This window comes from Ranitomeya variabilis, chromosome 2 (assembly GCF_051348905.1).
Source record: "Ranitomeya variabilis isolate aRanVar5 chromosome 2, aRanVar5.hap1, whole genome shotgun sequence".
Lineage (NCBI taxonomy): Eukaryota > Metazoa > Chordata > Amphibia > Anura > Dendrobatidae > Ranitomeya > Ranitomeya variabilis.
In genome coordinates this window covers 277,735,623-277,747,353 of record NC_135233.1, presented here as the reverse complement: position 1 = coordinate 277,747,353, position 11,731 = coordinate 277,735,623, and the positions used below count along the sequence as shown (strand labels likewise).

The 11,731-nt window shown below is 41.1% G+C and overlaps 1 protein-coding gene across 3 annotated transcripts; it reads right to left on the bottom strand.

Annotated features, from left to right (window-relative positions):
- Positions 1–1,138: 1,138 nt before the first annotated feature.
- Positions 1,139–10,861, bottom strand: GJB1 (gap junction protein beta 1). Of its 3 annotated transcripts, none has more exons than XM_077285001.1 (2): positions 10,711–10,861; positions 1,139–2,366 (listed from the first exon to the last, which is right to left on the bottom strand). In XM_077285001.1, the coding sequence occupies exon 2, from the start codon at positions 2,352–2,354 to the stop codon at positions 1,563–1,565; it is 792 nt and encodes a 263-aa protein (XP_077141116.1). In that variant the 5' UTR covers positions 2,355–2,366; positions 10,711–10,861; the 3' UTR covers positions 1,139–1,562. The 3 variants fall into 3 exon arrangements, with proteins under 3 accessions (XP_077141116.1, XP_077141117.1, XP_077141115.1); XM_077285002.1 differs by lacking the exon at positions 10,711–10,861 and adding an exon at positions 9,889–10,366; XM_077285000.1 differs by lacking the exon at positions 10,711–10,861 and adding an exon at positions 9,202–9,483 and having other exon boundaries at positions 1,140–2,366.
- Between the last annotated feature and the right edge of the window lie 870 nt (positions 10,862–11,731).

Sequence of the window (11,731 nt, the reverse complement as noted above, 5' to 3'; positions counted from 1 at the left end):
GAAATCTTTGGCATTGTACTATACCTATATTTCTTTGCAGTATCTGTGCATCATGAATTGTGATATGTGCTTATAGGGAACACCGAGACTCTTTCACCAGGGGCCCACGAAAACCTGGAGCCGGCCCTGGATAGAAGTGCACTAATTTATTTTGTTTGGACAGAACATGATCTCCCTCCACTAACCTGGCCTCAAGAGGAGTGCTGATTTGTGTCTGGCATTGGTGCAAGCTAAATGCCTCAATCTACACAACAACAATATGATTTCACACCTATTAAATGAAATATACCCTATATGAACATAAAGTCTTTAATATGTTTTCAAATACTGTGAAAGGTCCTGTGAAACAACAAACAGCAGTGATATAATAATTGTACCTTTAGTTTATTCTGCTGCTGTTGGCATATTTTGTTCTATTGCGTGTATTCCTTACTTGACTGCTTTGAGTAAAATGAATTGCGGAACCTGTAAGGTTCAAGAAACACATATACCAGGAGGAGCTTTCTTAGATTAACTCATCTACTCAGTGCCTAAAGGAAATCTGTCACCAGGTTTTTGACACCTAATCAGAGAGCAGCATAATACAAGGACAGAGTGATCTGTCACTTACTGCTTAGCCTAGTTTTAATAGGCTCACTGTTTTATCAGCAGGTGATTATCACTAGAGGACTAGTAATCCTGTTGCCATATAGTCCTCCATATTCATGAGCACTGTATAACCCCGCCCACACCACTGATTGGCTGCTTTCTGTGTACGCTGTGAATAGGCAGAAAGCTGCCAATCAGTGATGTGGGTGGCATTATAGTTATACAGATCAGATTCTGAGAACACAGAGTAAAACATTGCTGGAATCATTGTGCTGTTCTCAGATAGAGTAGCAAAACTGTAAAAAAAATACATGGACTTCACATCCAAAAATCATACAAGTGTATGATTTAGAGTAGCAAAAACCTAGGGCTAGATTCCCTTTAAGCAATTTCCCTCACCTAATTTTATGTATAAATTATTTTACATATATATACTGTATATATATATATTTTTTTTTTTTATTTGATTTTTTTCCACCTCCTATGTTATATTTTAGTGTAAAAGACAAATAACATCAACTTTTATGATTTTTTTTTTTTTTATATTTTAATCTGTGGTCCTAGATTAAATCACATAAAATATTAAAACAACATCTATACCAGTACAAATACATATGTTTTCCTCCTTCTAATACTTCCAACCCCATAAAAAATCCCCTACCCTCCCTTTCCCTTGTTATAAAAAAAAAAAATACTGCAATAAGCACCAGTTCATTGTGGGCTGTTGGCGAGCGTTAATGAGGATGTAACAATATCTAGACAGGTTCGGTGACGAGGGTACAATATATGTGCCCACCTTACTGTAATAATTAGGACGCATTTGCTGCAACTTGTGCAAATATTGCAGTTTTACGTTGGTCATTTCATTACCCTTCACAGTCAAACCATTAATTGTCCTGCAAATGATCATTTCTTCTTTGGCCAAGTAACGAGTCCGACAAGAGTCTCCTATCATTGGTGATGAGGTGTTGGTTCTAGGAGGTTGCACAATGTTCTTTCTCTTGGCTCCCTGGTGCTCTCTTCATAAAACCCTCTTCCGTTAGGAGCGTGTTCATCTCGTTCTGCCGGTGCTCCTTATCACGGTACGAGTCCCCATGCCTCTGGCTTCTGCGGCTACAACCCTTCCCGATGAGGAAGAAAACTTCAGCTACATTTAGAATAATGCAGATACCTGAAGCCGAGAGCATGAAGATAGTAAAGATAGTTTTCTCTGTGGGACGAGATACAAAACAGTCCACGGTGTTAGGGCAGGGGTATGCGGTACATTTGACAAGTCGTATCATGGCATAACCAGGGTAGATGAGGTAGAATATGTACATGAAGGCCGCTTCAAAGACGATTCTGAAGACCACACTCAGTGTATATGTCCACCACAGGGTGCCGGAGATTTTGACCTTCTGCTTTTTCACTTCTTCCAGTTCTTTAGGATCGTCGTGGCCAGACAGACGTAAAATCTTCTTCTCCTGGTGCTGCACGTGAGCCACATGCATAGCTACAAGAAGGGCAGGCGTGGAAACGATAATGAGCTGAAGGGCCCACAGCCGAATGTGAGAGATAGGGAAGAAGTGATCGTAGCAAACACTGTTACATCCAGGCTGTTGTGTATTGCAGGTAAATGAGGACTTTTCGTCTCCCCAGACACTCTCGGCGGCTACGACAAGCACCATTATACGGAAGATGAAAACCACAGAGAGCCATATGCGCCCAATCCCGGTGGAATGGCGGTTCACACCACTCAAAATGGCATAGAATCCTGCCCAGTTCATTGCGTATTAGCTCTGAGGATAAAACAGATAAGAGCATGAATATATTTGGAAACCGCCATCCAAAATTTTTGTGTCAGAGAACATAATCAATATGGACTATGCCAATACATGTAGTACTGTTAGAGAATACGTCGGTTTTACATAGTGTTTTGCTGCCGCCTACAAGACTCCATGAGGGGTTCCATCTCAATCCCTAAAAACCACATTTCAAGAAGTAACTCCTGACAAAGCCATTGACTGCAATGATACAAACGGAATACAAAGTTTGCCCCTTTGGACTCCATTAGGTCTACTTGCCAGCGCACCTCGCTATTGTGTCCTGTATACTTTGCACTCAGTTTGCCTTGTTGTATTCAATTAATTTCTTTTAGGGATCCTGTCTGAATCCCATTTTGGGGGGATTATGACAGACCCCCTGACAAAGTCTTGAATATGAAGTTCTACTAAATGCAGTGTGAAACCTCAATGAGAATTTGCATGACAGTTTTGGATCCAGCAAATGCACACATTAAACGAGATTTATCAAATCTGTGCAAATGAAAATTGGGACATAGAAATCACCTTCCAGCTCTTATTATAAAGTGGTTATTAAAGGGGTTGTCCATTACTAGGACAGCCCCTTCAACTAAATGTTCAGCTCCGATAAAATAATAAAGCCTGTACTCCTCTCCCATACCGGCATCATTCCCTCATTCCCACAATGTTGGCACTCGCAGTCCCAGAGCGGGCTATAGCTGATCCCTGACTTCCTCTTCATGTTCAGTTTGTCCAAAGGTGGAGACAATGACACCAGCGCTGATTGGGTGCTGGACATCACGTGTCACAACTCCTCATCACAGCCCCGGGGAGAGCGAGTGCCAACACCGCTGGAACAGAGCCGGCACGGGAGGGGAGTATAGGCTTTATTATTTTATCAGGGCCGAACATTTGGTTTAAGAAGGGTCTGTCCTAGTAGTGGAGAACCCATTTAAGGCAAGGGCTACATGGCGACATGTGTCGCACGACACTGAAAGTGCATTGGCACATTACATCATTGGATGGAATCATTTCTGATGGTGTTGCATTGTGACCTGCAACCTCCAGAGACTGTGATACAAAGTCACATAATGTTTCCAAATGTGTTGGATTTTCTGTTGCTGGTTGCAAGCCACAATTTTTACAGTAAAATCACAGCAAGTTGCACAAATGTTTTTGTCATGTGACTTTTGTCATCGATCTCCAACTTGATAAATCTCCGTTCTCCTTCCTGCCATTAGGGGGCTAGAAGCTGTCACTCACAGCCACCACTGAGAGAGAGCCGGATCCAGGGCATTTGTGTGGCAGCATGGGTGGGAGATATCTAGAGATCTGTAGGGATCTTTATTGTCCAGGTTGTACATTACATGAGGGTTGCAGTCACTTGTATTCATGTTGGAAAATATTGAAAAACATTTGTTAATGGTGGTTAAAGTATTGTTTCCATTATTGATCTTTACGAGCGCACGGTTTCCCTGCCTCCCGTCTTCCTGCTTGTCCGCAGGTCGATGACATGGTTGGGGTGAAGGGAGGAAGCAGCGCACTCCTGAATGACTGGCGGTTCGAGTTTTCCACTGCAGCAAAGAGGAGCGCAGGGACGCTGGATCGGACAAGCTTTATAACAAAAAGCTCGCATGTGCGCACACCTTGTCTAGGAAACTGGACACTGCTGATGTAGGGTATGGAGGTGGCCGGTAAGCTAGGCAAAAAGCAGGAAACAACTAAATTAACCCCTTCATGACTTTGCAATTTTCCATTTTTTTGCGCTTTATTTTTTTCCTCCCCTTATTCCATGAGGCATAACTTTTTTATTTTTTCCATCTCCATAGGCATATGAGGGATTGTTTTTTGCAGGATGAGTTGTACTTTTGAACGACACTATTGGTTTTATCATGTGATGTACTGAAAAGCATAAATTGAAACTGCAAAAAAAAAGCGCAATTCCACAATTGTTTTTTTTTTTTTTTTTTTTTATTTGCCATGTTCACTATATGGGAAAACTGATGAGATTCTCCAGGTCAGTACAAGTAAAAAAAGAAAAAGTAGAAAAAAAATTCGGAAATTTGTAAGAGAATTTTTTTTTGCTTATGTCGTCATTTTCCGAGATCCGTAGCGTTTTCATTTTTCAGAATCTGGGGGCTGGGGGAGGGCTTATTTTTTGCTCCCTTAGCTGACATTTTTATTGATACCATTTTGGGGTAGATATATATATATAGTAATTCTGGAGTTTTTATTTTTTTTTCTCATTACGCTTACTGATTGGAATAATTTATTTTATATTTTAATAGATCTCATGTTTATGAACACAGCGATATCAAATATGAGTATTTTTTAAATCGTTTTATTTTTAATGGAGGTGATTTGAACTTTTGTGTATTTTTTATATTTTTAAAACCTTTTTTTTCACTTTTGACTTTAATAGTCCTTTAAGGAGAGTTGAAGTGGCGAATGTCCGATCGCTTGAGCCATACATATACATAGCAGTGCATCAAGTGGTCCGCGGGCAGACCACTTAGGACTTCTGCTCCTAGGTTTCAGCAATCAGTTGGGGTCTTAGGATCCGGCCCACCCCTGATCAACAATATGGAACAGGGGATATAAAACATGATTTGAAAGTTTATTTATCCTTTAAGGAAAATGGCAGCAATTGTGCGCCATAAGGAAGAGTAATAACTAATTCTATTCAACCCTTCATGTAGCCGTGCGCTCACTAGCAGAGAATGCTAAACTAGGAATAGATAGCAGCTTGTGTGGCATGATGTCGCTTTCATATGATTCAAGTCTTGTGACTTTCTTTTTTGTCCTATAGAAAAAATCTGAAAATTAACACTTGTGTTGTCAGACAGGCACCCACCATAAAAGTCAAAAGTGACATTGTTTCTATATCTAAGATCAGCAGTGCAACTTTTCCATTGACTGGGCAGTAAAGGTACCGTCACACTTAGCGACGCTGCAGCGATATAGACAACGAGCCGATCGCTGCAGCGTCGCTGTTTAGGTCGCTGTAGAGACGTCAAACACAGCAGCTCCAGAACGATGCAGGAGCGATCCAGTGACGTAACGGTGACTCACTTATCGTTCTCACAGGTCGTTAGCTCCATGTAAAATATTGCTGCCATCGTTGCTTTTGCTGTCAAACACGACGATACATGCCGACCTGACGACCAAATAAAGTTCTGGACTTCTAGCTCCGACCAGCGATGTCACAGCGGGATCCAGATCGCTGCTGCGTGTCAAACACAACAAGATCGCTATCCAGGACGCTGCAACATCACGGATCGTTGTCGTTCTCATTGTAAAGTTGCTGAGTGTGAAGGTACCTTTAGAGAATGTTATAAGTAGAGGATTGCAGTGACCTAAAGGTACCTTCACACTGAACGATATCGCTAGCGATCTGTGACGTTGCAGCATCCTGGATAGCGATATCGTTGAGTTTGACAGGCAGCAGCGATCAGGATCCTGCTGTGCCATCGTTGGTCGGAGCAGAAAGGCCAGAACTTTATTTAGTCGCTGGATCTCCCGTAGACATCGCTGAATCGGCGTGTGTGACGCCGATTCAGCGATGTCTTCACTGGTAACCAGGGTAAACATCGGGTTACTAAGCGCAGGGCCTCAGGTATCTTTTGCATGTGTTTAGAGTTAATTAGTTGATTCAGAAGATTAGGGTAATAGGTCGTTTAGAGAACCTTTTCTTGATATGCTAATTTATTGAGACAGGTTTTTTGGGTTATCAGGAGTTGTAGGCCAAAATCATCAGTATTAAAACAATAAAAGACCTGACAAATTTCAGTTGGTGGATAATGAATCTATAATATATGAAAGTTTAATTGTAATCATTACATTATGGTAAATAATGAAATTTAACACTATATGCTAATTTTTTGAGAAGGACCTGTATATGATGGCTGTTCTACTCTATGTGATGTGCTATACTGTGTGCTGTGCTATTATGTACTATGTGATGGCTGTGCTATACTATACTATGTGATGGGCTACACTATGTGATGTGCTATACTATATTTTGTGATGGCTCTCTATTGCTGATGCAATTATCTTCATTGTGTAAAATAGTGGTGGGCACTGGAAATTATTCTAATTTGTCTGGTCCAGTGAAAGTAAAATTCGACATAAATTTGATTCTCCTCAAATCAATTAGCTCATCTCTATTACAGACCATTTAATTAAAGGGGTTTTCCCATGAACAAAAGTTCATTTTAATCAATAGATCTTGGAATAACAATAATTTCCACAAGTGGATGTGATTAAATAAAATGTCCCTATGCTGAGATAATCCTATAAATGTGCCCCTGCTGTGTACTGTGTAATGGCTGTGTGTGACCGTACAGGAACATGGACTGAGCGTACCACATCTCCGGGCGGGGGAAGCAAAAGAGAGGATACAGACAGGACAGCATGGGGTCATAGCTGCTGGGCAAGGGGGAGGGGAGAATGAGGGCAGAGAAAAAGAGCATACAGACATTACAGCACAGGATCACAGCTGATTCTTTTTGTGAGTAAAACATATCCCTGCCTGTTTTTAATCAATATTTTATCTCCAAGAAAGAATCAGCTGTGATTCCGTGCTGTCCTGTCTGTATACTCTTTTGCTTCCTCCCCTGCCCAGGAGATGTGGTATGATCAGACCATGTCCCTGTAGGTCCGACACAGCCATTACACAGTACACAGCAGGGGCACATTTATAAGATTATCTCAGCACAGGAACATTTTATTGAAACACACCCAATTGTGGAAATTATTATTATTCCAAGATCTATTGATTAAAATATACTGGTGTTCGTGGCATAACCCTTTTAGGTTTATAGCAAGACATTATAACAGTATTGATTTTCTATAGAATTAGAACATATGTTTGAATATTTCACTAAAAAATCTAACAATACAAGCAGTTAACCCTAATATGCCTCCTTCACTCTTATGTCCCATATCCCTCTCGGTCCCTATGCATGGCTGTGACAAGGAAAGAAATCTTGCAATTTGTTAGGCAGGGAAAGCAAATTACTGGTTACCACGTTGTAGCTTCAAAGTCACATGCAATCACAGTGACAACTATATGACAAAAGTTCAAGGGAAAAAAAAGAGGTCCAGTTTCCAGATCCAATTGTAGATACAATCATGATAATCCACTAAAAAGATATGCACATGGCAAAAATAAAATAAATATAGGAAGAGACCTCCTTGAAACCTACGCGTTTCGCACTCCATGTGTCCTTAATTCTAACATATACAAAAATTAAAAATGTTTGGTGTTCGAAATGCTTCGGTTTCACGGAGGTCTCTCCCTATATTCATTTTATTTTTGCAATGTGTATTTTTTTTAATGGATTAACTATAAAATGATAACTTTATCTGCAAGTGGATCTAGTAGCTGGTCTTCTTTTTTCCTTGAATTTGCATCTACAAACGCTGTGGTGGCGTGGCCTCCTGCTTCCTAAATTTGGAACAGAAAGGGTGAGCTGGAGTTTTTTTTTGCATAGACAACTATAGGACCTCTAAATTGTGAAGAGACCCACAATCAATCCCCTAATTTGGTAAAAGGATATACTGTATTTTCTGGCGTATAAGACTACTTTTTAACCCCTGAAAATCTTCTTAAAAGTCGGGGGTCGTCTTATACGCCGGGTGCCGTCTTGTACGCTGAGTGCAGACACCAATGTGTATATGGTGGGTGGGGGGAGTGGTCCCGATGACGAAGAGGGGGCATCTCACAGGAAAGTGTGAGTGTAGTATCCCCCATTACCTCATTGTAGCTGCAGCATGGGGTCTCTGTGCTGGGGATAGGCGGCAGCTGCTGCTCCTCTTTGTGCCACATGGGTGCTGTGCTGTGGGGCGGTGGCCGCCGCCGCTCCCCAGCACCCCACACTGCAGCTACAATGAGGTAATGGGGGATACTCCACTCACACTTTCCTATGAGATGCCCCCTCTTCGTCATCAGGACCACTCCCCCCCAAAAGGCACATTAGTCACCGGCCCTATAAGACGACATACGGCGTATAATAAGACCCCCGACTTTTAAGAAGATTTTATATTTTAACTGGAAAAGTTGGGGGGTCGTCTTATACGCCCAGTCGCCTTATATGCCGGAAAATACGGTAGTCATAATGTGGTTAGCTGAAGTCACACCGCAACCGTCCGGTTCTGACGCCACTTACTGTAGACTGTAAATTTCATAAATACGAGTCAGTGACATGGAAGGAAAAATAGAGAATCGCGCTTCTCGTGCTGTGGTACTGTATGTGGTGTATAGGACCGAGTAAACATGAGCTTAGTCCTACCCTCAACCCGTATCCAAAACTGAGATTAGTCAGAATATATTCTTGTTTTCTACTTATTTCTTTTACATTTCATCTGGGACTTGGTTACCAAAGAGATGAATTTCACAACCCTCACAATCACACCATGTGAACTGACCTATGGTATTAAAATGGTGCTGTACGTTGTCACTAATTAAGGAAACTGTGCACCGCCTGGTGTACTGCTCAACACGCTGACATCAACAAGAAGTATTAATTATTAAATAGAACGGGCATGTTACTTTGTATCATTGAATTATCATACCACCACAGCCATTATTAGCTCTCCATCTGAACTGTATAAGATATATGTACACTAAAAGAAAACCATAAACTAAAAGAAAACCCCAAAACCCACAATTAAAATACAATAAAATGCTTAACGTAAATTATTAAGCCATTTACTTATATCTAGAAATTGGAAAAATAAATAAAAAAATATACTTGTTATAACACCCATAAATTAAATAGCACTATCTCCTTATACCAAAACATACAGTAGAACATATTGTATAACATACCTTGTACTGATCCCAGCTTCTATATTGCCCAAAAATGGCCACAAAAATACTCCGACCATGCTAGAGAGAGCTGAGCAAACCTCCGAAACTCTGCATCCACTCACAAGCATTGGGATGAATCATCTATGACCAGCGAAGAAGTATTCTATAGAGCACTCTCTGACTATATATGTGCTCAGTGCCCCCTCACATGAACGCATTGTTGACCAGTTCAAGACATTCGACTTAAAATAAGTTCATTTTTCAATGACCTTCCACTCCCCACAACGGCTGTTCCCTCCACTCCCTAGCTGTCCATGTATTCAGTAAAGAATGAAGAAGGGCAGGTTTTAGTGGCTTTGGTGTAAAGTGTCAGCTATAGGAAGCAAGGTAAAATATAAAGAAAAGAAAGCCTCCATATATTCCCAGTACCTGCTATTAGGACCTGTAATTACCAGGAGACAGGCAGGATTCTGAAGTTATTAAACTTTGTACTGTTAGATCTAAACTTGTCCTCATCACTGATTTCAGAGTCTGTGATTACCAAGGAACGTAGAAGTGCTCACAATATAGGCTGAGAAATGGATGCAGTCAGAAAAGCACGAAACCTCTAAAAATATATTAATATACAACCAAATTCTGAAACTGTCTAATAAATGGCGGAACCTACTGTTATATCTGACAATTTATCCCGTTAGGAGCACTTACCAATGTACTGATCAGGAAGCTACTTGGTTACAGGTTCTCATTGGATTTACCTTCTTGTAGACTGCGTATTTCAATCTCTTTCTCTGTGGGTTACTTGCAGACACTTTCCCTAATTTCGTCCTTTGATTTTTCTGTTAAATTGTCCCTTTTTCTTCTTTATTCTTGTTACCTTTTACTTGAGAGTTGAGTCATCCTTTTATCCCACTCCACTCACTATTCCTTATTCTGTTTCTTTTATCCCTACCTTTGTGTTACGCACCGGTGTCTATTAGAGTAGCCTAATTTTGACTGTCCCCTCTATTCTTTCGCCCCTGTGTAAGAGTCTCTCACTGCCTGTAACATTTTCTCTTCTTCTCCATTATTTCGCTCCCCCTGTCACACTGCCTTTCTGCTGGGACTCCACACAATGCCTCCTTTCTCACTTTTGGTAACATGCTACCATTCATTCTTCTCAGACTTCCACCCACCGGATAGTCACAATGCGTCTTTTTCCCCAACAGGACAAGAGAATCATAAGCAAATTAGCACCCCCTCCATCCTCCTGATTGTTCTGTCAGCCCTCCATGCCTTTCACTGGCTCATGATATCGTTTGAGCTCAGCCCTTCTAATTTTTCCCCTTTTTCCATCTCCATCTGACCGGGGCGATGGTCACTTGGCTGGACTTGCTGAAGCGGATGTGAAGTGAAGGAATTAATGACATGTGCCTATGATGCTGGATAAGGACAACTTCATTTTAACAATGGCATACATGTTATTTTCACTCCAATGAGCCCTTCTTCTCCACAAAATATATTAATGCCCACAAAGCTAATTTCCCTTACCTGATATCGAGTATTTAAATGTCAGGCACCAGGATACAATGGTAGGTCAGACACAGCTGGGTTGTTGGCACACGATGCAAAATGTAGGCAGCACAATGGCACAAATCAGATGTTTTCTCTTGTACTGACATTGCATTTCTGCCCTGGACCTTTATACCCTTGGCTGTTAATTAAGCTACTCACAGGCCTGATAACCAAATCTCCCCTATGTTTACTTACTAAGAAAATAGGGGAGTGACTTTTATGTGTCACTCATGACTATCACAGACAGATACACTTCAGCAAAGTTTATCCACTTCCCCCAATAACTACAGCCAGGTGATATCTCTTGGAGCTGGCATTCCTTGAGGGCCTTTTATCACGGAAATAATATTCCCAATCATTGTCCAGTGTAAACAAGTGCATCGATTGCACGATCGGCCAGAATTTGTTTGTCAATCTCTCATAAAGGTCTAAAAATTAGTTTATCAGTAGTGATGAGTGAACGTGCTGGGATCAGGTGTTATCCGAGCATGCTCGTGTGCTCACATAGTGTCTTTGGCGTGCTCGAATAATATGTTCGAGTCCCCACGGCTGCATGTCTTGCCGTTGTTCGACAGCCACAACACATGTAGGGATTGCCAAAGAGCAGCAAGACATGGAGCCGAGGGGACTCAAACATATAATTCGAGCACACTGAAGTCACTCAGCAGTTAGCACCCAAGCACGGTCAGATAACACCTTATCCCAGCACGATCACTCATCACTATTTATCAGCATTTTATCCTCTTGTGTGAACAGGCATTTTCTAGTTGTGGGCAAACGGGACATGAGGACAGACGAGTGATTGTGAAAGCAGCTAAAATGACAAAATAGCTGATCATTGTTACATAGTCATGCATATATTACGTGTGTTATATATATAAATGCATGTATCTGGCCTCTTTCCTGGCAATATTCATCCTTTAAAGACACACACAAAAATGTGATGATTATTATTATTATTATTGCTCTACAGCTCTTTGGTGAACAAACTATCTTC

Excerpts from the sequence above, each read along its gene's own strand:
- GJB1 (XM_077285001.1), bottom strand. The coding sequence starts at position 2,354 with ATGAACTGGGCAGGATTCTATGCCATTTTGAGTGGTGTGAACCGCCAT.